We start from the raw sequence: 27400 nt of genomic DNA on the forward strand, positions 1-27400 counted from the left end.
TTATAATAAAGTTATTTATTTCATAGTATTTAGTTTGTTTTTACCAAATCATGAAAAAATGTTAATTTGAAATGTATGCATGCATGTATTAACGACCTAGTATAAGTCTTAGAGACTCGAGCCGTTACATTAACAGTAATAATAAAAAAAAAAAAGAAAAGAAAACTCAAACCACAATTTATTTTTTCTTGTTAGGGAAAAAAACTTCTGAAAAATAGTTGTTGGAACACCTTTTAAAAGTCTTTTTTCTAGAACCTTGAAAAAGTTATGTTGGACAACAATTTCCTAACAATCCCTTAATCTTTTTCAGCAAAAAAAATCAAGGAAGCAAATAAATGATTTTTCAATACAATATTTGAAATCTATTTACCCTTCATATTTGGTGAACGCATCATTTTGATTATGATATTGTTTTGTTTTGATCCTATATTTTTATCCTTCAAGTTTAGTTCTATAATAAATCTTAAAATTAATTCATATATTTAGTTTTTTTTTTTTTTTTAAATTTAGTTTCTATAAGCATTTCCTTTATAAATTGTGAAAATATGCATGTCACTTAGTGTGTATTTTCTTATATGAAAATTATTATTATTATTATTATTTAATTAATTTAAATAAAAATGAACTTTAAAGGACTAAATTTAAGTTACCGAAAGTACAATGACTAAATTTAAAATTTATTAAAAATATCAAAAACTAAACTTGGATAATTGAAAATACAGAGATAAAAAGTACTAGAATAAAGATGGAACAAAACACAAAGTACAAAGGTCAACACAATAATTTAACAAAATCTAATTTCTAGTAATCTTTAAAATTTTTAATTTTGTGTCTAATAAATTTATTTGATTAATTTTGCTAGTTTAATGATTAAGAACAAGCTTATTATATACACTATTCAAAGATTACATGATAAGTTGATTTAAAAGAAGTTAGGGTGTTCAAACATTTAGTATAGGAAAAATAAATGGAGAAAGAGAGAGTTCAATTACTTGTTAAATAATAATTGAAATACATATAAAAACTCTTATTAGAAACTTATTAAAGTAAAAATATTGGATAGATACAATTTAGTCATTCTAAATATTTAATTTTACCCAAACCATAAAGTTTCCCAACTTCAATGATTAATTAGGTAACAATCATAATTGCAAAAATGAAAAAGAAAAGTACAAAAGTAGATGACTCCAAGTTATAAAATAATTGAAGGAAAGATAACTCTTAGAAAGCCATGAAAATTCCTTGAAAAGCCTCAAAATGAACAGAGAAATGAAAGTGATTGAAGATTTTAACCTTTGTCACATTCCAATTTTCAAATTTAAAGTGATGTACTGTTGTTAGAGCTCTTTGAGTATTGACCACTCAAGAAGAAAGAGAAAATTAGGACAATTTCTTTTTTAAAATATAAGTTTCCTATCAATTTCATATCACCATCAAGATCATACAATATCTTGAAAATGATGTTATATTTTACCTCATTCAAAATAGCTTTTAAATTAAGAATAAAATTTGGATGCAATTTGAGTTGCTCCCATCTATACGTAACAATATCTGATAAAAATCTATCATGCGATAATTCTTTAAATTGATTCTTTTATTTCTTTTTAACTGTATAAAAAAAAGGAAGATACAAAAAATTAGGTGTAGCTTAAGTTGTACAACATTATTATCCTTAAATCAATTGAATGAGTTTGGGGGATTCACTTGACCAACTTCTCCTTTTGTTTTCTTCAAAAGATTGCCATCACATCACTAAAGCCCTTTCAATATTGATATGATCACTATTTCCCCTTCAATCACTCAATAATAATTGGATTCACTTTAATTATTATTAAAAAAAAATGTTTAACAAATATATTAAACATAAATTTAAATTTTGTGTATCTAAAATATTATTAATTTTTTGACTTTTTATCTGACATATTTATGAATTTGAAATCGTCGAATAGGTCAAGAACCATGAAACAAAAAATTAATACATAAGAGACTTACTAGTCAAAAATTGAAAAATTTTAGAAATTTATTATAAACTTTATAAAATCTAGATATCTATTAGATACAAAATTGAAATTTCTAAAACCTATTAAATCTTTTTTAAAGTTCAAGACCTATCTGACACAAATCTAAAATTTCAAAGACTAAATGTGTAATTTATAGAAAAAAAATCTCTTAAGTAGTCAATAGTATTCTTTCTTTGAAGTATGTGGTGTGGAGATATTGAATCTCAGACTTCGAAGTTGATAGAGTTCACGTCAATTGAACTGTGATCATGTTTGTAATAGAGTTGTTTGTTGGTCGGTTGGGTCATTTTTTCAAAATTTTGTAAACACCACGATAGTTAGACATTTATAAATATTCTTTTACAAGCCTAAGAATTAAATCTCTTCCCCTTATCTTATCTGGTATTTTATTTATTTTTTAGTACAACAAAAAATAGAGAATCGAACCTCCAATCTCTAGAGATGGAGATCATGTCAATGCCACTCAGCCAAATTCACTTTCACCTCATTTGCTATCGAACTTGAAGAGATGGATGATATGATTTTAGAAAATCATTTTTTTTTTGTGTGTGTTTTAAAAAATTTTATCGCCAAAATTTGAGATGGATGATATGATTTTGAAATATGAGTATTAGTGAGCTGATGTGGACATGTATTGAAATCTCAAGTTGGGCAAAGATGAGACATTAATTTATTATTATTATTATTATTTTATATAAATAAGCTTCTTTAATTTATCCATTTTACCTTCACCACAAAAAATGTAATGTAAAAAGAAAATGAGAGAAAAAAAAGGTTAAACTCCAAGTTTGACTTTGAATTTCGAAAAAATATATATTTAATATGATAAACTTTTAATGTGTAAAATATTAAATATTTTTAAAGTGAGATTAATTCATAATAATTAACATAAAATTATTTTTCTTGAAGACGTATTATCTTTCATACAATTATATTAACATTTGGTTTCAAATTTTAAAAAATTGTTTCATATATTTAAAATTGATTTTGAAATTATTATATTTGATTTCAAATTATTTGAGTCGAATTACTAAAACTGAAATTTTGTATTTAAATAAAGGATCAATACATAAGTGAGGCAACATTTACCAAAAGAAAAAAAAAATGGGGACAAATTTTGTGGGGTAATTCGCTCAATCACTTCATTAAAAGTACATTTCAATTATTTGTTGAAAATCAATTCTCTTAATGGGTTTAGATTTTTCTGAAATCAATTTCGAATTTTTTCCTACATTAATTTTTCTTAAAAAAAAAGACACTTTTAGCTATGACAAAAGCCTTTTGTCACTTCCATACATATAAAAAATAATTATTAACTATCTAGATAGTCATTTCAAACCAACTTTAAATACAAAATAAAAATTTGAAATTTACGAGACTTCTTAAAATTAACTTTTTTTTTTTATATCTAATTTCATAATTTAAAAGTTTATTAACATAATTTAATGGATAAAAAATATATAGTTTTTATTTTTGAAGGAATATAAAAAATAAATAATTGAGATTGAAGGCAAAAAAAGAAAAAAGAAAAAAAAAAATATCACTTAGGGGTCGTTTGGATTGAGGTTTAAGGATGTCTGGGAATAAAATTACTGGGAATCAAAGATGACTATGTTTAGTTGTGCATAGGAAAACAATGTCTGAGAATAGTAGGTGAGAATTAAAAAAAAAAAATTGAGATTGTGAAAACAACTCCATGAGGTTTTATGTCCAAAGTGGACAATATCATACCATTGTGGAGATAGTTTGAGGGTCTTGTCCCTATCAAGCATTTGTTGAAATGCCTTGAATCTGTTTGTTGTGTTTCGAACAACCAAGTACGGGGTCTCGCTCAGGGTCTTGTCCATGCGGTTTTATACCCAATGTGGACAATATCATACCATTGTAGAGATAGTTTAAGGGTCTTGTCCCTATCAAGCATTTGTTGTAAGCACTATTCAACATATTTATTTATTTATAGTTATTTGCAATTATGACTCTAAGGTTTAGAGTAGTGCGCTATATAAACTCTCTAACCCTAGAAGTGTCGTTATGATGTAATTTTTTGAAAACATTCTCTCTAGTAATACTGTTCTCCCTCTGTCCATGAACGTAGCTAACACACTGGTAATGAACCATGTATATATGTGTGTCGATCTTCTCTATCTCTACGTTCCATTTTTTTTGTGTTTTTTAATTGTCGATTTCGTAACAATACGATCGCTTAAATTATCTACACGATTGCTGAGCTTCGCACACGATCCTTTACAAAATACTATACGATCGCTTAAATTATCTACACGATCACTGAGTAACAAAACGCTATACGATCGCCTACCCAATGCTATACGTTCGCTTACCAAATGCTACACAATCGCTGAGCTCGGCTACACAATCGCTGAGCTCGGCTACACGATCGCTTAGCTCTACTACATAATCGTTGAGTAACAAAATGCTATACGATCGCTGACCCATTGCTATACGGTCGCCTACCAAATGCTATATGGTCACTTACCAAATGCTACACGATCGCTTACCAAATGCACACGATCGCTAAGTAATAAAATGTTATACGATCGCTTACCAAATGCTACATGATCGTCGAGTAACAAAATGCTATACGATTTCACGACTGGAAGGAAGGAAAATCGTGGTAGGAAGCGAAAGAAGAAATGAAAACCCACACTTCTCAATGGGTAAACAATTCCTTCATTTGTGTGGGTAAAAAATACCTAGGAATTGTCTTTTTCAAGATAAATAAACAAGTCCAACTAACCAATACATGGGCTTTGTAAACCTATTACCATTCCCACCCTCTTTTCCCTCCAACCAAACGGCCCCTTACAGTCCTTAAAATTTCATAAAAGTAACAATATAGTCTCTGAACATTGGTTTATAATGATTTTGTCCTTGTATTTTCAATTCGATAACAATTTAGTTTTTGAACTTTAGTATGTAACAATTTAATTCTTATTGTTTCAAATTTGTAACAATTTCATCTCTGTCTAGAAATTAGTGGGAAGATTTAATGAGTTTTCTTACGTAAATAAATTGATGAACTAATTAGAGACTTAATATTTTTATTAACTCCAAAGTCTACATCATAAAATAATAAAAATCGACATCTAATTTTGAAGATTTTTTTTTTTTACCTTAGGGACTAAATTGTTACAATTTTGAAAGTATAAGAATTAAATTATTACATTCTAAATTCCAAAGAATAAATTATTACAAAATTATAAGTACAGAAACTAAGTCGATACAAACCAAAATTCGGGATTAAATCGTTATTTTGATGAAAGTTCGTGACCAAAAGCGTTTAAAAGAAAAAAAAAAAAAAAAAAAAAAAGAATATGGTTGATAAAATGAAAATGATTGGATTTTTTTATAATTATTATTATTATTATTTTGAAGAGTGAAATGATTGGATTTTGACTTATTCTTTAACAAGCTTTATTGGAATGATAAATGAAGCGTGTCCCATGTCATATAAGGAATGGTCAGTGGTCTTCATTTTGACTTACACGTTTCAGATTTAATTTAAATTGTGTCACTGCTGTCGTGGCAGTTTCTTCACAATAAAAATAAAATAAATAAGAGTCCACGTGATACCGTCTGGTATGAGGGATTTTGGTCTATTTAACTGCACGTGCATGTCACGTGATGTCAATTCCGTCGATCTTTTTACAAAAGTATTGTAATTAAAATGTAAGGTGGAAAAATAGAACTTCAAATCACAAGATTGATAGTATGAACAATATACCAATTGAGCTACGCTCTTGTTGGCAAAACAAAAATTGAAATAATATTATGTATGTCAGAATTTCAACGAGGAAAAGAATGTGTGTTCAACTCCACTATCACTTCCTTGTACGTGAAGGCCACTCACTAGTCACTAATTTTTGGTGTGGCCTTAATGAATACAAGATTTGATTTTTTTTTTATAAAAAAAATATAACACTAATATGAGTATAGTTGAATTGACTATGATATAATATAAGTCTTAATGTTGGTTTTGAAAAAATTGTTTGAGACTCTTACAATAGTGTGAATGATAGGATGAATAAAGTTGTTGAAATGCTAGAACTCCAACTAACTCATGAAAATTGATATTACATGATCTTTGATTGTGAAAATTGATTCCTAAATTGTTTGGGATTGATTCATGTTAATTCACCGAATATAAACATATTATCGTGCATAATCTATCTGTTCGTGCTAAATGACATTGACACATTCAAATTTGGCTTGAGAATTATCCACGGTAAATAAAGGAACATTAGATCCATCAAAGATTTAAAGTGAAGATTCTAAGTTAATCCTTTTGTTTTTGGATATGAAGGATAATTAATGTATGGAAGATAAATATGTGTTTGTTTTACTAATTTGGTATGTAGAAAATAAAATTAAACAATTACTTAATTAAGTAGAAGGTAACAATAATTATTAGGTAAATTTAGTAATTTAAAAAGTGAGCTTGACTTAGTGGTAATAACATTGACATACATGATCACATTCTATCAAAATAAATAAAAAGAATAAATGGCAGTGAAAGTGGAAGTTAGTTACCCACCTTCCAAAGAGGCGCGTGGATTGAAAACTCAGACGAAATCGCAACCTTGAAGAAAAAACCAAGAATTTTCAGACTCGTTTCCCCACCATTTGGTCGGCGAAATCTTCCGCCGTCAACTTCTGTCCAACCTCCGTCATTCTCCGCGGTACTACAATGACCTTCTCGCCGTTAACGTTAAATCTCGTCAAAACAATAAAAGCCCTCTCCCCTTCAACTCCATTTTTTCAAACATCAACCCCTACTTGTTCTTCACTAAAATTCTTCAGAAACAAAAACACCCAAAATTTCTTCCATTAATTCTTCACCAAAAACCCACTTCCGGAATCGTAATCTTTTCGATTTTCTCCCCAAATTTCAGGTGAAAATCGAAACCCCCTTTTCAATACTCTGTTTCTGTTTTTGAATCGATTCATGTTCTGAAATTCTGTTCTGCAAAGTGTTTTATCAGATTGGGAATTGAATTTCTGTTTTCTTTTGTTTTCTTTTGACCAATTCTGTCTGAAATAATCAGAAAAGCTTATGTCATTCTTGTTTGTTTCTTTCTCACAGGTTGTTTTTTGTTCTTCTGTGGGAGATTGATGACAACAATTTCTTGTTAGGTTTTTGTGAAAAAAACATTGTTGAATCTTTTGTTTTTGTCGGGGGATATAATTGTCTGCTGCAAGAGCTGATGCTAAGTGTATAGCATGGACTCTCATCAACTGTTTGGATTTGGGGTTAGTAGAGCAGGTCTTTCATATACATCTTCTTATTCCCCTGTTCCTTCTTTACCTAGTACTTTGCTTGGACCCTTGAAATTCAACTTAAGTAGTTCCCCGGGGTTGTCTCCGCTATTTTCATCGCATTTTGAATCGGATTCCCTTACGACGACGACTGTGAGTGATAGTCAGGATCAAAGAAACTCCCCTGATAATCTCTCTGGACCTAGCGCTTCTTGCAATTCGTCGTTTGAAACGAGTAGCTTTAATCAAATAGCCTCGCCTTATTTGGATCATTGCGACGACGAGAGTCGACAATTCTATTCGGGGTCGAATGTGTTTGCTTACAACGGATGCTCGGCTGAGAACATAAGCTACGCTTTGAAACAATTGGAGAGTGTTCTGATGGGGCCGGATAATGAGGAAGTTGTTAGCAAGCCTGATGTTTCATTGGAAATGAGTGGCAGGCCACAGATGATGGGGCAGAGGTCCTACTCATGGAGCCAAGATCGACATGGTAGGTCGTATGTTGTTCAGTCTCAGACATCGCCAGTGTCGAGAAGCCAGCAATCTGAGGCAGTTCACTTGGGGAAACGGCAGAAATCGATGGATGAATCAATGTTGAAGCAGGGAGGATTGCCTTCGGATAATTTGAAGGAGTTGTTGATTGCTTGTGCAAAAGCTTTAGCTGAAAACAGGATGATGGATTTTGATAACTTGGTAGCAACAGCAAGGGGTGCTGTGTCTATCGGTGGAGAACCGATCCAGCGTCTTGGCGCTTACATGGTGGAAGGGTTGGTGGCGAGGAAAGAGGAATCTGGAGCGAATATATATCGGGCTCTAAACTGTAGAGAGCCTGCAAGTGATGATTTGCTATCTTATATGCATATGCTATATGAAATCTGCCCTTATTTGAAGTTCGGTTACATGGCGGCGAATGGGGCGATTGCCGAAGCCTGTAGAAACGAAGACCGCATCCACATCATAGACTTCCAGATTACTCAGGGGACGCAGTGGTTAACTCTTCTTCAGGCACTTGCAGCAAGGCCTAGTGGGGCTCCCCATGTGAGGATAACTGGTATCGATGACCCTGTTTCTAAATATGCCCGTGGCGATGGGTTGGAGGTTGTGGAGAGACGGTTGGCTGAAATCTCAATGAAGTATGGAATACCAGTGGAGTTTCATGGAGTACCAGTTTTTGCTCTGAACATCACGCGTGACATGCTCGACATCAGACCCGGGGAGGCTTTGGCTGTAAACTTCCCATTGCAACTTCATCATACCCCGGACGAAAGTGTCGACGTGAACAATCCACGTGATGGTCTGCTGAGAATGGTGAAGTCATTATCCCCAAAGGTAGTAACTTTGGTAGAGCAAGAATCAAACACCAACACAACTCCTTTCTTCAATAGGTTTGTGGAAACTTTAGATTACTACTTGGCAATCTTTGAGTCCATTGATGTCACTCTACCAAGGAACAACAAGAAGCGTATCAACGTCGAGCAACATTGTTTGGCGAAAGATATCGTTAATGTCATCGCTTGCGAGGGTAGGGAACGAGAAGAGCGCCATGAGCTCTTCGGCAAGTGGAAATCGAGGTTGACAATGGCAGGATTCCGCCAGTTCCCATTGAGCTCTTATGTCAACTCTGTCATTAGGACCCTGCTCAGATGTTATTCGGAGCATTACACGCTCGTTGAAAAGGATGGAGCAATGCTGCTGGGTTGGAAAAACAGGAACCTGATTTCTGCATCGGCCTGGTATTAAGAACATGGGAATGCAGCAAAACGAAGACCGAGCTCATGAGACTGGGGTATCGGGGACTCATCAGTGGCCTCACTCGGATGTGGTACACAAGTGAAGCTGCTGCTATATCAACCATTGAATTGAACTGACAGACATTCAAGTTAATACTGTGCACAAGATAAATGATGTCTGCTTTGTGTTTATGTGTAAAAGTGTAACTGTTTTAAGGTCTTTAAAGCTTTTGGACATAAGAATCCGTTGTTAAGTAGTGTAATTTTATTTTTACATATTTATTTTTTGGACTTTCAATGGTGAAAGTTGTAGAAGAAATAGTTGTATTTGAAGATGGAATATATACCTTTAAAATCAAGCAGTGTTGATCAGGGGAAAAAAATTATTTGCATCTGATTAACAAGAAAGATTTGATATTTTGTTCTTATAAAGAATGATTGAACTATAACTAGTATTGTAAAAAGTATTTTTGACAATGCTTTTACATTTGTGAAAAAAGAATGCTGAGATCGAGAGAGATTCTGTTGAGAAAAAAAATTAAAGGGAAATGAGAAAATTTTAAATAAGAAAAGTTTGAGAATTAGAGATACTATAGAAAGTGAGTAGAGATAAATAATAAAAAAAAATAAGATTTAAATCCTACTTTGATTTCCGAACTTTGATTTTTTTTTTTTCCTATTTTAACCTCTAAAATCTCGTTTGGTAATCATTTTATTTTTAGATTTTGGCTTTTGAAAATTAAATCTATTTCATTCTCATTTCCTACAATGATTTGCATCTTCAAATACGTGGTTGAATTCTTAGCCAATTTTAAAAACAAAAACAAAATTTTAAAGCTACTTTTTTTTTGTTTTCAAAATTTTGCTTGGTTTTTTAAACAATTGGTAAAAAATAGATAACAAGTGAAAAAATTTGGAGGTGTGAGAAGTGTTTATAGGTTTAATTTTTTAGAAACGGAAAACAAAAAGCCAAATGGTTACCAAATGAAGTCTAAACTTTTGAAAATGTTCATTCTAGTCCTTAAATTTTAAAAAGTGCTTACTCTTAAACATAATGGTGAGATGACTTGTATTATTGGACGACTAGACTACCAAATAAGTTAACCATGCTAAAAAATCTAGGGTTTCAGTTTTAAATTAGGTGGTAAAGTGATTTTGTATAGATGATCTCAATTGTATCCAAGATTTTGGTCATCCACTATTTTGGTACGTTGGTTGTTGATTTTTACTTCACCTTCATCTAGCTCAATCCACGTTAGTTGTCCACAACATAATGCAGGCAGTCAATCAATATAGATTGATCCAAAGTCTAATTCAAATCCAATATAACACATGAGCAATTTGTGAAGGATCAATGCACCATTGATTGGTTATATACAATGGATACAGAAATATATTTGTAGTGCAAAAAGTGTTGTTGTCAATCTTTAGTGAAGTGACTAACAGTTAATGGAAATTGATTAATTTAATCAAAAAGTTAGATTAATTAATCGAGTACCATTGGAGCTTCAAACTATAGATCCATACGGTCTCCTCGTGAGCTCAATTGGGATTAAATGATAATCAATTAATTCGGATTAATTTGAATTGTTCAAATTAACAAAGGAAATTATTTATATAAAATTGTATGAGATATAATTTGAGAGAAAAAAAAAACAATCTTAATATGAATTTGGTGCATATTAAATATTTGAGAGAATTTGTTTATATATATATATAACATTAAATTAAAGTATATATAAAAATTAAATAAAAATTCATTTTATTTAATTACATGTATATTTTTCTATTAGATAAAATTAGTTGTTAATTAAAGTACATATTAATTAAATGAAAACTAGTTTTATTAAATTAGATGTATTTTTACTTTTCATTTTCTTCAAATAACTTATAAACCTTTTATTTTCTTCAATAAATTCTCTCATTATTATTTGAAAGATGAAAAAAAAGATTATTTCATCTTCCACTTGCACTATTATAAATACTTCAAAATGTGTTGGAGTTGTAAGCTATTGAAAATATTGAAATTGTTGAAGATTTTGGAAAAATGTTTTTCTCTCCCAACAAAATCATTCCATCTCCAAATTATTCAAAGAACCATAAATTTTTCTCAACCTTTTTAATTTTCATATTTTTAAATCTGTATAATAAATCATAATAGTTTTATTGATAATACTTTTGTAGGGTCTATATCAATATAAAGAGATATTTTAAAAGAAAAATAACAATAGAAACCCCATAGTCATCATTTGAAAGAAATAAAACTTACTTCTGATTTTGATATATCTTATATAGAAATCAATTTAGGAGAACTACCTATAGATCATGGTCTATGAACTAAAATTTATAAATATAATGATAATATTTAAGAATAAGTTTGTAGAGCATATTTACAACAATGTCCTTATCAGCCTTATAATCATATTTTTCAATTCAAGAAATTTAGATCGATTTCAGAACATGAAAACTCGTAGAGCACAGTTGTAATATGTATTAAATTAATTAATTTATGGAACTATGAATTTTTTTTTTACATTTTTCTTGCATTTTTTTATTTACATAGTGCGCCTTATACAAAATTCTTGGCTCCGACACTAGGGCCAGTTCTAGCTTCTGCATAGTTTTCGTGTTTATGTTGCAAGCCTTGAAATGTTTGAACTTATAGTTTCCTTATTTGCATTCTTGAAACTTTTATGTATTTTTCTTGTTTTGAATTTATATTCTAAGGACACCGAACAAAGGTTTTGAGATATCTGAATATTTAATTTATTAAAATTATTTATTTTATAAAATTTGTTTGATTTTGGTTAAATTCGCTAAAGGGTTTGGCTTGTAATGGCCATGTTAGTAGTCTTAAATTTAATTCCATAGTTCATAATTAAAATTTAGTTTTATGGCTTGAAAAAACTCTCATAAATAGTTCTTATAGTAGGGCCTATTTCTAAGGATTTTATGAAACTATAATAACTAAATCCGAACTTTTAAAATTAAGATGGACTAAATTCTAATTTTCTTTAAATTATAGAAATCACGTTTGTAATGTAACCTAAATAATTAAACACATTCCCTTTTTGCATATCAACATTTCAACAACTAGTTCAAGTAAAAGAAAAAAAATTGAAACATGGGATCGTACTTACGCTAACAAAGTTAATTAATTAGAACTTTAAGCCCCATTTGATAATCATTTGAATTTTGATAATTAAATCTATTTTATCTTAATATTACAATGGTATGTATATTTCTTAAGTAAATAGTGAAATACTTACCAAAATTCCAAAAACAAGAAAAAAAAAATTGGAAAACTATATATATATTTTTTAAAAAAATTTCAAAATTAAGAACTAAAATCCAAATGTTTATTAAACGGGGATAGAAATGGAAAAATCTGAACATCCAGAAAAAAGGCAACATACTTATTTTTACTCAAAACTAAGTTAAAGGCATACGCAATTAAATTCTTCAATGATTGGAATGGAGTTTGTGAAGCTATTGTAGATCCTTAAATTTATCCGAAATTTTCATCATTTTTATTTTGTGTCCTTTTCCATAATTTAGAGTTCACCAATTTTTAAGGAAAAAACCTATAAAAGATGGTTGTGTATAAAAAAAATAGTTACGTGTTAAAATAGTAGGATTGTTACTTGGGATAAATGTGAAAACAAATAAGTTAGAAATAATATATAAACATCCTACTCTAACACTATCAAGATTAATAAGGTTTATGTTGAACAAGTTACGTGTTAAAATAGTAGGATTGTTACGTGTTAAAATAGTAGGATTGTTACGTGTTAAAATAGTGAAATAAGTTAGAATCCAGGTCTTGAACAAGGAGCCCCACCATCTCACTAGGCTAAGAGAGTTTGGTTTGGTGATTGAATCACAAACCACTTGTTCATTAGAGGACCAGTAGGAACTTTTGACAAGCCTAAAATCACATTTTTCTTCTAAAATTGTGATGTTTAGCAATTATGAGAAAGTGATTCCCGATTTGATAGATAATTTTCAAGTGATTTTTGTTATGAGATTGTGAGTGATTTTCTTTTTTAAAAGACTATTATTTTCTCGCTCTCTCAAGTCTAGATTCTAACCTAGCTCTCTCAAGTCTTAGGTTCTTTCTTTAGACTCTCTCTCGAGTAGCTCTAAAGGGGTGTTGGGCACAACATAAGACAAGATAATCGCATGCAATGAAGATCAACTTGAGATGAGGAGATCTCCCAATCTACTCGAGCGTTTGATATAATTCCAAAGCCATCTGAAAAATAAGAGAGTCTAGTGTTCATGGTGAGGCTGTCGGAAAATCATGCATGAGAATTTACTATGTTTTCTCAGTCACTCACTGGGCGTAAGCTCGCCCCGTTTTCAAATGTTTTGTTTTCCCCCACAGATAGCGGTTAAATCCTCTGAAGATAGCTCTGTCACTAAAGAACCAAAAGACTTGTAACCGTTTGCTAGGTGGTTACTCAATCTCTAATATTCTTGGACTTGGGCCCACCTGTGGACTACTCTAGCACTACTAGGCCCCAAACTCGATGCTCTAATTTTTCCACTTTTGTGATGCAAGTTTTCCCATGCCACCTCCTCAACTCTTGGACTTGGGTCTGTCGGTGGACTTTGGGTGTTGCTTGGAGTAACCCTCAACACAATTCATTTTAATCTTTGTTCTTTTAATAAATCTTCAATCTAGTCCATCAAATTTTATCTTTTTATCAAAACAAATAATAATAATAATTTTTATACGTAAAAAAACAATGTAAATATATTTTCAAAAATTTTGAGGGAATATGCCGGTAAAGAACTTTTTTTTACAACAATAAACTAACAACATTGACTAAATTTAAGATATATTGCAATAATTGGACTAAAATTAAACATTAATTTTTTTTTCTTCTTCTGGTTGGGTTGTCTTTATACTATGATTATGCTTGTTTCGTCTATATATTATTTATGTAGGTGCTTTGTTTGTTGTGGTGCTTTGATCCCTCTTGTTCTTGTATAATAATATTATCTATTAAAAAAAATTAAACATCAATGCATAAACTAAAAAAGAATGATAGGAACCAAAAATGATATTTGATGAACCTACAAAGTAGTGATATAACTATTGAAACACCAAAAATAAAGGTCTGAATTTGTGTATATGTTAATGCTCATGCCTTACACACGTTATTAGGATCGAAAATTAACCTTATAAATCTCAACCCTCGAACAACCAACGTATCATGTAAAGCATGCACGACCACTTTCTTCACCTTAAAACACATCTTTCCTATGACAAAACCAAGACCAAAAAAAAGATAACCTACATTGTTACAATTTACAACCAAATCTTCCCGACAACCTCATTCACCCCCTAGATATTTGATAGTTCCGGTATGGTCGACGCCCGAGAGGAACCCGATCGAAAACCCGTTGTGGAATCAGGGCTAGAGAGGCTTACCGTTGACGCCATGCTTCAGAAGTATTGCGGTGAGTTCGGGCCGTGGCAGTTGAGGAATTTCTTGTTGAGCAATTTGAGTTGTACCCTCGAGGCCTTCCATACAATGGTTATGATCTTCGCCGATCGGGACGTGGAGTGGCAGTGTTCGGATCGTTCCGGCTGCGACGCGGCGGCAAAAGATGTATGTGGGCTAAAACCTGGGTCATGGGAGTGGGTTGGTGGCCGTGGAAGCTCAACGGTGGTGGAGTGGGGTTTGGTTTGTGGGGACAAGTATAAAGTTGGTTTGGCTCAGGCCATTTTCTTCGTTGGTTGCACATTAGGTCTCTCTAAAACTATGTATATATATAATATATACATTATTATAGTTTAATCCTAAACTTTTTAATTTGATAACATGTTTTCAATTTGTTGTCTAATAGATTTCTGAAATTTCAATTTTGCGACTAATAGATTTTCGATGATATACAAAACTTTTAATATTCATGGACCTATCAAGCATAAAGTTGAAAATTTATGATAAATTTATTAGATGTTTTCAAAATATCCAAAGACTTATGACACAAAATTGAAAGTTATTCCAAGATTTATGAGATAGTTTCTAAAGTTTGACCCGAGAAAAATTGAAGTTATTATGGACAAATATATATTTCAACATTGTATAAATCTTCCTCTTTTCATTTACTTTGATCTAATATGTAAGGCTTAATCCACAGGTGCAGGTATCTTTGGGCATCTCTCAGACTCAAGCTTTGGAAGAAAACGATCATTGATTCTAGTTTGCATCCTAAACACCATTTTTGGCTGCTTAACAGCTCTCTCCCCTTCTTACTGGATATATGTCCTCCTCCGCCTATTGACCGGGGTCGGCACCGCCGGAAATGCACTTTGCGCTTTTGTTCTTTCGACAGAGCCCATCGGCCCCACAAGACGGGGCATGGCAGCGATGTCCTCATGCTATTTCTTCTCTGGTGGCATTGCATTACTCTCTGGCATTGCCTACATATTCCAATCATGGCGCAAACTCTATATTGTCTCTTCAATTCCCTCGCTCTTTTACCTCGTTTTTGTCATCCCCTTCCTCTCCGAGTCCCCGCGGTGGTTTCTCGTGAGAGGGAAGCCCGACAAGGCCATGAAAGCTCTAACCGCTATAGCAAACTCCAACAAAAAGCACATTCCGAAAGGAGTCATCCTCTCGCTCGACACAAAAAACGATCAAACAATTGATAACAACAACAACAACAACAGCATTATCGACATAATACGCTCGCCTACCACTCGAACGCGACTTGTCATTGGAGTGGGGGTGAATTTCATGAATGCGGTGGTGTATTACGGGTTGAGCTTAAACGTCGTCAACCTAGAAACAAATCTCTACATTAACGTTCTCCTAAATGCAGTCGTGGAGATGCCTGCGTTCGCGGTCACGGCGGCGTTGTTGGGGAAGATGGGAAGGAGAGGGGTGGGGATTTGGACCTTATGGTTTAGTGGGGTGTTTTGTTTGATGGGAAGTTTGATTAAGTGTAGTAGTAGTGATGAAGGGAAATGGAGAGTGTTGAAGATGGTTTGTGGGCTATTAGGGTTATCAGGGATGGCTGGGAATTACAATTTGTTGGGGTTATATGTTGCTGAGCTTTTTCCGACAGTTGTGAGGAATGTGGCTTTGGGATGTGCTTCACAAGCCACACAAATGGGGGCAATTTTGGCACCTTTTGTGGTGGTATTAGGGGGAAGGTGGCCATTTTTGGTGTTTGGAGTGTGTGGAATTGTGGGTGGAATGCTTATGTTTCTTCTACCTGAAACTCTTAATAGGCCTTTCTATGATACTTTGGCTGGTTTGGAAGATGGAGAGAATAATACGAATGTTGCTTCTTCTTCTTCTTCCATCAATGTTGTGCCAATGAGTTTGAATAATATTTGATCTATTAAGGGCTAAATCTACTTTCACTCATTCGATTAGGGATAAAGTTATATTGATCTAAATTCAATCCAACCAAATGCATGTTAGTATAAATATTGTCGAGTCTCGGTTCATGTTCTAAATATAACAGAATCAACAACCGGAAGCATAAAAGAATAGATAAACTTATTCTAAAACTTCTACAAAAATAAGAATAATAAGATAAAAATGAGAGAATATGATGGAAATTTATACTACTTCACTAATGTGGGGCTACATTTAGTATTATACTATTGATGTATGTTCTACTAAAATGTAAGACAAGGAAAAGTATAAGAGTTATACCTACTCGAGAATGATTTCTATCAATTTTTTCTAAAGAAAAAGGTCCATGGATCACTTTATATCGCGTTCTCAAAACTCTTAAATGGAGGTTAAAAAACTATATTGAACAAACTTTAAGAAAATGTCTCTATTCTATTTTGTGATTTTTTTTCAAAAACACACACAAAAGCTGTTACTACAAAGAAAAGGCATAGCATATATGGAGATGTGTCTTTGTCTAAACAAACGTTGAAGTGTACGTCTATATCATTTGTTGTAACTCAATTTCAATGGTATAAAAATTTATAAAGTCTTGATCATTTCTTATAGAAATGATATGTTTTAAGAATGGAGTATAACAAATATGTAGCATGGAGATGGAGCATATTATTGAGTTATATAATCACAATAATGGAGAATTTAATTTTGCTAGTATTTTAAATTTACCATTTTTGATAAATAATTCTTAATTTTGAATGTCTAACCTAATTTCAAAGGCAAAAACACTTTTGATTTGAAAATTGCTTAGGATTTATTATAAGCTAAAATTTCAAAATTGGTAATTTATTTCTTGTATTTTTTTTTTTTTTGAATAGAAAGTATTTTGTACCAAATTTATAACCAACACCAATCAAAATTTCGAATTTTTTTAAAAAATAATGTTATTTTACTATTTATTGACAAAAATAGAGTTGGTTTGAAACTATTGACAAAAATAGGGTCGTCCACCATTTTTGAGGCAACCACGAATTAAACCTAAATTTTTCTTTCACATTTTCTCCCAACTTTTGTCTTCTTATATTTTTTTAGCGCCTTTGCATCTTCCAAAAATCTTTTAGTGTGATTCAAATTTTCAAAGGCCTATAGTAAAATAAAAATTGAATCAAATTTCTAGCAACCAATTAAAGTTAATTTTTTTTTCACATTTTCTCTGTCTTATTTTTTTTTTATTTTTTTTTGTATTTTCAGAGAATTTTTTACTGTGAAATTCAAATTTTTAAAAGTCTATAGTAAAATAAAAATTGAATTAAATTTCTAATCAAGAATTAATTCTAAATTTTTTTTTCACATTTCCCCCAACTTCTATCTTCTTCTTTTATTTTTTAGTGTTTTTTTTTTTTTTTTTGCATTTTCGAAAAAATTGAATCAAATTTTTTGTCACAAATTAAGACGAAATCTTTTTTTTTCACATTTTCTCCCAACTTCCGTCTTCTTCTTTTATTTTTTAGTGTTTTTTTTTTTTACATTTTTGGAGAATCTTTTACTGTGAAAATTCAAATTCTTAAAGACCTATGGTAAAATAAAAATTGAATTAAATTTATAGTCACAAATTAAGGTTAAATCTATTTTTTTCACATTTTTCCCAACTTTGGTCTTCTTTTATTTTTTTTTAGTGCTTTTTGTATTTTTGGAGAATTTTTTACTGTAAAATTCAAATTTTTAAAGGTCTGTGGTAAAATAAAAATTGAATCAAATTTCTAGTGCTAATGGTACATTTGTAGATTTTTTTTCACATAGATTTGTTTTAATGTGAAATTCAAATATATTTGTTCCCCTTTGTATCCACTTAAATCAAAAAGCAATAAAAAATAATAAAAGTAATAAAAAATAATAAAAATATGGAACTTGTGGATCCCGTCCACGAGTTTATTAGCTGACATAAAAATCGTGTACCGGATACACGATTTTGCTAACCTTACTTTTGTAATTTATTTCCTATATACCATATTTTTGTTATTACTTAAAAAAAATACACTATTTTTTAACTTACCCTCCAAATTTCTCATATTTGATATATTGGAAAAATCAAACTTGAGAAAGTAAAGTAATAATGTATAGAGAGATCTCAAAGTTTCCAAATTAATTGAGAGTTTATGTCTGGCATTGCCATCTGCCTTTTTGAAGCTCCCTAATGGCAACAACTCATAGACTCTCACTGCCATTTTTCACTTTCTCTTCTTTCTTAATGTTTCAAAAAAGAAAAAACAAAACTCACCAACTTCCATTGTTGTCAAACTCAAATAATGCCACTTTAAGCACAAAAGCCTTTCAGTCCATAAAACAAGAAATCAAAAACCCAAGCTTCAATTATTCTCTCCAATCTCCATATTTCAACAAATTCCACACACCCTTTGAGTTTCAAGGTAATCAAATGAATCCCTCCTCTCTTTTTTATCTGTTCCATTTTCTTGTTGTCTAACGAATAAATTATTTGAAGAAGCCAAAATAAGCTATAACAGTGATTCAAATTTATATTTGATAGTTATTAAAAGTATCACTAGATGAATTCAAAGATTGTCCGACGTCAAAAAGCGTCAACAAAGATGTTTAGGACGAAACATCAATTGTTGAGAGTGGCATCGTTAGTTCTTAGTTGGGAGAGCTTTTGCGAACTTTTAACTTTTTGTAGACTTAGTGAGATATTATTATGAAAAAAAACGTCCACAAAAACTAATTTTTTTGTGTTGTATGAAAACTTTTGAATCTACAACCAACCATCGCTAGAAGGTGTATGTTGTTTTGATGACCTTGTAGAAGAAAGGCAATTTACTAGTTTGCTTTAGATTTAAATTTACTTTTATTCATATTTCTCTTCTTCTACACATAAAAAAAATATACTTTTTTAATCATTAAAAGAAATGGCATTGTCAATTTTTAGTTGGATGCAGCTCAAGTATTTTCCTTAAAAGTTTCCCTTCTTATAAATTTATAGCTCACTTACAAACAAGATGTCAGGCATGACGGCATTGACATCGACATCGACATCGCATCAAGTTGAGCTCCAAGAACAGTACCCACCTCCATTGCCTGTGATCGAACCCACCATAGAATCGGCAGCAGAGAGGCTTACAATCGATGACATGCTTGAAAAGTACTGTGGCGAGTTTGGGGCATGGCAATGGAAGAACTTCGTGTTGGCCAATTTGAGTTGGACCTTAGAAGCTCTCCACACCATGGTCGTCATCTTTGCCGACCACCACCCCCATTGGCGATGCGTCGATGGAACGGACTGCGACGCAGCTGCAAAGAGCATTTGTGGGTTGAAACCTGGATCATGGGAATGGGTAGAAGGCCGCCGGAGCTCGACGGTGGCAGAATGGAGTTTGATCTGTGGTGATAAGTATAAAGTTGGCTTGGCTCAGTCTATGTTCTTTCTTGGTTGCATGATGGGTTAGTCTCTCTCATATTTGTTATTCATTTAGCCAACGATTGCCACTAAAATAACTTTTTTTTATCATATTTTTAAAATGTTTCATATCACTCCAAAACATCTTTAAAAATCAATTTAAAAGTGTAAAATCAAATATTAAGTTATTTTTTTAATGATAACGATATACTTTAGAGTGATTTTAGACCTAAAGAAAAAGTAATCTCAACTCTAAACATACTTTAAGTTTTTGTATTTCGTCTCGATTTAATTATGCTTTTAAGAAGTTTGTTTTAATCCCTATGAGTTAATCATTCTTAATATATCATCAGGATCTACTTTGTTCGGCTACCTCTCAAACTCTGTCTTGGGAAGGAAACGCTCCCTTGTTTTAGTTTCTTCATTAAATGCCATATTTGGCTTATTAACAGCAACGTCTCCATATTACTGGACTTATGTCCTCCTCCGTTCCTTGACCGGAATCAGCACAGGTGGGAATGCCGTATGCGCCTTCGTACTCGCCACAGAACCCATTGGCCCGACAAAACGTGGGGCAGCTGGAATGTCGTCATTCTACTTTTTTTCCGGTGGGATTGCCATACTATCAGGATTGGCCTACACCATTCGCCCATGGCGTAAACTCTACATCGCTTCTTCAATTCCCTCTCTTGTCTTCCTCCTTGTCGTCCTACCTTTTGTCTCTGAATCCCCAAGATGGTATCTAGTTCATGGGAAGATCGACGAGGCCATGAAGGTGATGAAGTCCATAGCCAAATGCAATGGCAAACACCTCCCTGAAGGAGTCATCCTTCTACTCGATCGAGAAGCATTCAACAAAGATGACCGGATATCAGAGATCAAACATGTAGAAAAGGGTAACTTAGTAGCCTTACTTGGCTCACCAATCACAAGAATTCGACTACTACTAGCAATGGCTATAAGCTTTGTAGGGGCAGTTATATATTACGGTTTAAGCTTAAACGTCATCAACCTGAAGACGAATCTCTATCTCAGTGTCCTACTCAATGCTGTTGCAGAGACTCCGGCATTTGCCATTACAGCAGTTCTGTTAAGTAGGGTTGGGAGGAAAGGGATAGGGGTAGGGACATTCTGGTTCAGTGGGGGGTTCTGCTTTATTGGGAGCTTGATGAGAAACGATGGGAGGTGGAAGGTAGGAAGGATGGTGTGTGGGATTATGGGGGTATTTGGGATGGCTGGGAACTATAACTTGCTGTTTTTATACTTGGAGGAGCTATTTCCAACGGTGGTGAGGAATGTGGCAATGGGCGGCGCAGCCTTGGCGATTCAAACGGGGGCAGTTTTGGCACCATTTGTGGTGGTTTTGGGGGGTGGTTTGGCATTTGGGGTGTTTGCAGGATGTGGATTGTTGGGTGGGATATTGGTATTTTTCATGCCGGAGACACTCAATAAGCCTCTCTATGATACCATGGCTGGATTGGAGTACGGGGAAAGAGGTAAGATAGTCATTTGAATTAGTCTCATTTGAATTAGTCTCTATTAAAATTTACAGTACCTAGGTAAATTCAGTTTAGGATTGAGATACTCTTCTATGTTAATACAAAAATGTACTATTCTACATCCGTTTGAAGTTCTTTATCCATACATATGGTACTACTTTGTATTACTTTCAAACGGGCATGAAGAAACTTTTTTTACCTTTCGATTCGGTTTGAAAATGGTCCTATGAAAGAGGAAGTTTAATAACCAAACAGATAAATGAATCATCAAGAGGTGAAAATCGGTGTATGAACACTCTCCCCTCTACAAATTGAGAAAATATGAAAAGACTAAATTTAAGATTTATTACAAGTACAAGTTCTAAAGTTAAAATTTGTTAGAAAGTATAAAACTAAACTTGAACCATTAAACTACATAAATGAAAATTGAACCAAAGCTCAAAATGGTACTTTAACCATAAATAAAACATTTCAATATTTGAATCTAATTGTAGCTACTCTTTAGTCAATGTGCCATAAACTAGAAATCAATCCAAAAACATACAAGACAAGACCAAACAATAAGGCTTATCAGTAACGAAAATGCAGTGCAAAGTACGTCTATTTGCGTAACATATATATAAATAAACTAGTTTTTAACTAAATGTGTTCAAAAATAGGTCATACATGGTACCTATAAATGCTCTGTCTCAATTTAAATATACTCACCTGCGGCTAATCTACAGTTCCGCAGAACAAAAAAGCTATCAGCAATAGAAGAGAACAACAACGAACCTCCATTGAAGAAAGAACTTAAATCATATAAATATAGTTGCATGCCGTTTTGCAGACCGAGAGAGTTCAGTGGGCAGGGAAGCATTAGCGAAACTTAACTTGTCATTGATGGCCATGTGGACGGAAACCATTATTCTCGGGAGGCGGTCTTGGCCTTGCATACTCGGCAAATATAACCCAACCATCCAGGAACTGGATAACATTAAGAGGGAAAACAAAAAGAGATTCATCATCATTCAATTATAAATTAACAAATTGCAGCATGCGCTCAAAAGCAAGCATCCAACCCAGTGTTCGTAAATCATATCCAAGCATTATAATTGTATGGTTTATCAGAGTAGATGTTTTAATTAGAGATCAAGGAGGTAAAACACATGGAATCAAATCAATTTGAACGGCTAATAACAGGAGGAGTATTCTATTAAAATCTCAAAATTTACAATGAACCAAACCACGGGAAGTAATAGATAGTTTGAGAAAATGGATATAAAAGAAACATGGATCAATAAATAGTTCGATAACAACTGATTTGCATTGTCAAGACTGTTCTTTCTAGAGCGTTTGACTATAATAGATTCACCAATTATTTAGCCACATATTGGCAACAGTTTTAAAAAATGATAATAATAGTAATAATAATTTTAAAACTCAAGGACCCAGTTTAAAAAAAATGCACCACTCGACCTGCCCCCACCCACCCACAACACCACACAAGCATACACCAAAAAAAAAAAAAAATGGAACAACTCTCACCACCATGTTGCTCAAATGGCTAAAGATTCAAATTATAGCACGTATAAATAGATTTATGAATTTTCACAGATAATACTATGAAAGAATTAAATAAAGCAAACACCATTGCACATGAGAATAGAGGAGAAATTGCATACCCAAGTAATCCGCAAAATTATCAGCACAAGCCAGGTACAATAAGATTTAAAATTGCAAAGCACGTATCATAGTCAACAGGTGAGGGCTGTAAGATGTAATATATTATCTATGTTGCCAAATACCAATCAAATACTCTAAAATGCTATCCCGTACGCATATGTGGATAACACTACAGACCATATTTGATACTCAGGAATCTTGTAATTATTTTGGATATGCCAATTAACACAATGAAGGCACATTCTGATTTATTTTCTATCAAATTTCTTAATGTTTCTGTTTAAAGTGTAGTCAACAACCTTGGCCTCTCTCTTACCATATGTGGAAAACATGAGTGCGGAATCGAGGGATCTTGTATAAAAGTGGATAACAATACATACCATATAAACTTCAACATCAAAAACGAGTAAATAGGGACTTGATGCCAACTCACCTTGCCATCCATGCCTTCTATGCCTTTAGCCGCATCCTCCAAAGTGGCATATTTAACAAAGCCAAATCCTTTAGAATATCCAGTCACTCGATCAGTCACAACTCTTGCTGTAAACAGAAGGGAAAACAAAAGGTCAAAGACGGAAAATTTTCAGGCTTAAGCACAAATCAAACATAAGAACAGCGAATAGACAGACCATGAACAACTTCTCCAAACTTTGCGAAGGCTTCATGAAGTTTTTCAGTAGTAGTGCGTTTACTGAGGCCTGAAAGAAGATAAACATCAACATTATATGCATCACAAACAGAGTTCTTTCTTTTAGAAATATAACGATAATTCAAAATTATATAATTAAAAACCAGAATAATTCCTCTATTGGAAAAGAAACAGAAACACAGCTCAACACATTCATAGCCAAATTTCAATTCCAGCTTCCAAGAATCAATCATTAAAAAAGATCAAAGTAGAGGAGGCCAACGCCCACAGAGCACGGATAGCCACCTCGTAAGGTCAAGTCAAGCATAAATTTTAGTACACAACACTTACTATTCTACCAACGATTTAACTTTCGCATCTAGAAATTCGAAAAATATACGGATGCATCTCAATCTCAATAATTCAAAACCAAGGGGAAAAGCAAAGTTAAGAACGGGGAGGGGCATAAAAATAAAAAAAATGCCTTAAAACAAACTAAAAAGATACCGAACAAATTGACCATTGAAGGTTAAAAAAGAAGAGGAAGAAAGGTAACCAAGCATTTCTCCATTACTAGATCGCTAAAATAGGACCAAACGAAGAACGGGAAAAATGAAATTCCCCAGAATCCAATATATATCGACAACAACACTGCATAGAAATAATTAGGCAGGAATAAAACCATAAGCACAATAGCGTTAGCAGCTTCACTACCAGCAAAAGAAGCGATATACAAAACGCAAATACATGATTGTTAAAGCAAATAAATTTAAGGCGTCTAGATTAAGAAAGAACACGTTACCGGAAACGAAAAGGTTAGTGCTAGGCTCAGGCTGCTCACGCTGCTGAGCCGACGGAGGGAGCGGCGGAGGAATGAAACTGGAAGTAGAAGCGCTAGAGAAGAGGCGGCCAGAAAGGAAAGCATTGGTGCTTGGCTCCAGTTTCTCCCAATCATGAATAGTCTGGGAGATTATCGGTAGAGTACGAGTTGAGGTCCCTGTAATGAGCCGCCTCAAACTCCGAGGAGCCGCCGCCGCCGCCGATCTGAGAGCCATGGCCTTGGGGTTTAAGGTACTAAACCCTTTCTGGAAGAAGCGAGGAAGAAATTGAACAGAAAAGTGGATTTTTTGGACGAATGGGGAACTCTTCTTTAACGCAAAGAGAAAGAGAGGGTATTGAAATTACCGACATGTCCTGAATTTGGGAGAAAGGTTTTGCATTCTTCTTAAGGGTAAATTTGGCTTTCTGCCATTTCGTTAGTAGGGCACGAAATTGAGGCCCTTCAAACTGTCTCATATGCCATATGGACCTCTGGTTTGTAATTGCCGGCCCAATAAGTGTTTCTAGAGTTGGGTAAAAACACATTTCGTCCATAAATTTGGCTTTAAATAATGATTTTGTTTGGTTGTAACGATTTAATCCCAATATTTTTTAATATATAATAACTTAGTCTTTATAATTTATACATATTTTTTTATTTCTAATTAATTTATCAATTTACATGTATCAAAAATTTCATTGAATCTTAATAATATTTCTCACAGTAAGTAGACTTATTGAGAGTAGTCTTAGGCAAAGACCAAGCCCAATGACATTATAATAGTCCACACAACCAAAAAATAAAAAATAAATAAAGCATTGAGTCTTGGGACCAAAGTGTTGGGTTTTATATCTTAAAACTCGTGGTTTGTAAACAATAAACTTATTCTGAAAATTCAATAAACTGTTATTGAATATATGAATTGTTTATTTCGTTTTAGAAATAAATCCAATAAACTAAAAGATTCATGACTATTATATGAGTACTTAAACTTCATGTGGAGAAATAAAAGTGGATCAAGTTCGAGTAAATAGTCAAAATGATCTATAGTATATGAATAAGATTGGATGCCTTATTCTAATAACACTATCGGATGCGGCCCACTCTGTAGTTGTTACAAGGAGTTGTAAAGTGCTACAAACGAAGTGATCCTAATTCGTACGTGTAATGACATGAGAAGTGGGGGCATCCTGTACAATGAGTTTGCACAAAATCAGACCACAAAATAAGTCACTCTTACTTTAAAACGTTGTTTACTGTTTAAGACTAACTGTCTCAAAATGATGACCTGAGTAACTTAACCTTAATCCTAAGCTAACTATGAACTCCTATTTATTCGGGATTATCCTTAGATTTGTAGAGGTGAGGGTTGGCTCAATAGCGCCGCTCAATAAGCCTCCCATTTCAAGGGTAAGACAAGGTAGATAGCTGGGGACATAGAGTACAAGATGGAGTTCACTCATACCCGCTTTTAGGGATAGTAGATAGGTTGTTCCCTTAAGTGCTGACTCCGGGTCTTGAACAAGGGGCTTACCCTTTCATCGACCCGAGAGGGACTTAGTTTGATGATCAGATTACAAACTAATTGTTCATCGAGTATGCCCTTAAGCACCATCATACATCGAGTATTTCACTAAATACCAGCACTGGGCAAAAACCATCGAGTATGCCTTCGAGTACCATCGTGTATAGAGTATTTCACTAAATACCATCGAGTATGAGCATCGAATACCATCGAGTATGGTATCAGGCATCGAGCATTTCACAAGTGTTTGGAGCCGGTTTTTGCTGATTTTTGTAATATCTAGGCTTTTGCTTGCTTAAAAATGCCAAAATGAAAACCATATCAGTTTGTATTTAATTATTTTTGCATGTGATATATATTATAATTAAATAAATTGTATGTGCATAAAGTATGCCATGTAAATTTAAAATCTCATCATAGGAAGCATGTTACATACATTGAAAGTATGTTATAAAGTGTGATAATATATAGTATGCATGCACAGGGTTTCATATGTTTTAATATAAAAGTTATATTAAATTTTGAATGCCTTTGATGTATGTTCTGGATGCTTAGCATGTCTAAAACTTTGTAAATTGTTATAAAATTAGGTTAGACATTTAAAATCCATAACAAAGATAAGTTACTTGCTCACGTAGGTTAATCACCTGTTTTAATAGTTAAAATAGGTCGACATCTTGTAAAATATGATTACAAACTCAACCGGTATATAATTTTGTCTAAGGTTGGAGGTATTTAAGTTGATGGTCTATGGAACACCTTCTACTTTGGGATTATGGCCGAATAATTAAGCGTTGTTAACCAGTTTTATGAGCAATATGTGAGCGGTGTGAGGTTTTAAAACTGGTTTATCACTTAAACATTGAATCCAAATATAAATGTTATACTTGGATAAAAACCTAGACTTAGGTTGTTTAATTAGCCAGAACAAACCTAAGTAAAGATATACCCAAATAAATATTAGGACACTTCAGTGGGAGTTTAATGATATATTATTAGAACATTTCAACGGAAATTTAGAATGCTTTAGTTAGAGATTAATAACGTATACGATATGTTATTTTTAGCTCTCACGTCCCTAAGAGTTCACATCGAGATCCATGCTTCACTTCATGTCGATTATGAACATCGACTGCTCCATTAAGAAATTGTTGGCATGAATCAAGATCAGGTGAATAGGAGAAGTTGTTCACAAGCAAAATCAAAAGTAATGTTTTGATTTTCATTCTCACATCCTAAGATGTTCACACGTGAGATCCATGTAACGCTTCCTGTCGATTATGAACCTCAACTGCTCCATTCGGAAAGTGTTTGTATGGGGTCAATATCAAGGGTGAATGAAGGGAAGTTGTTCAATGTAAAATCAAGTATACGATATATTTATTACAACTCTAGTCTCTAGAAAGTTCACACCGTGAGGTCCATGAAGGATCTCTTAACGAAGAGT

General features: G+C 32.9%; 4 protein-coding genes across 4 annotated transcripts; 3 read left to right on the forward strand and 1 right to left on the reverse strand.

The window, feature by feature from the left end:
- The first annotated feature begins 6679 nt into the window (after window positions 1-6679).
- On the forward strand, window positions 6680-9436 carry LOC120086509 (scarecrow-like protein 21). The gene is made up of 2 exons (XM_039043191.1): window positions 6680-6931; window positions 7123-9436. Exon 2 carries the CDS (start codon window positions 7260-7262, stop codon window positions 9036-9038), a length of 1779 nt encoding a protein of 592 aa, XP_038899119.1. The 5' UTR covers window positions 6680-6931; window positions 7123-7259; the 3' UTR covers window positions 9039-9436.
- A 4967-nt stretch (window positions 9437-14403) lies between these two features.
- Window positions 14404-16386, forward strand: LOC120084797 (organic cation/carnitine transporter 4-like). Its single transcript, XM_039040617.1, has 2 exons — window positions 14404-14788; window positions 15182-16386. The coding sequence occupies exons 1-2, from the start codon at window positions 14404-14406 to the stop codon at window positions 16384-16386; spliced, it is 1590 nt and encodes a 529-aa protein (XP_038896545.1).
- Window positions 16387-19389: 3003 nt separating this feature from the next.
- Window positions 19390-22084, forward strand: LOC120085069 (organic cation/carnitine transporter 4-like). Its single transcript, XM_039040916.1, has 2 exons — window positions 19390-19860; window positions 20170-22084. Exons 1-2 carry the CDS (start codon window positions 19419-19421, stop codon window positions 21327-21329), a joined length of 1602 nt encoding a protein of 533 aa, XP_038896844.1. The 5' UTR covers window positions 19390-19418; the 3' UTR covers window positions 21330-22084.
- LOC120085068 (organelle RRM domain-containing protein 2, mitochondrial) lies at window positions 21899-24740 on the reverse strand. The gene is made up of 4 exons (XM_039040915.1): window positions 24411-24740; window positions 23610-23678; window positions 23414-23520; window positions 21899-22281 (listed from the first exon to the last, which is right to left on the reverse strand). Exons 1-4 carry the CDS (start codon window positions 24661-24663, stop codon window positions 22192-22194), a joined length of 519 nt encoding a protein of 172 aa, XP_038896843.1. The 5' UTR covers window positions 24664-24740; the 3' UTR covers window positions 21899-22191.
- Window positions 24741-27400: the final 2660 nt, after the last annotated feature.

Source organism: Benincasa hispida, chromosome 9, assembly GCF_009727055.1.
Source record: "Benincasa hispida cultivar B227 chromosome 9, ASM972705v1, whole genome shotgun sequence".
Lineage (NCBI taxonomy): Eukaryota > Viridiplantae > Streptophyta > Magnoliopsida > Cucurbitales > Cucurbitaceae > Benincasa > Benincasa hispida.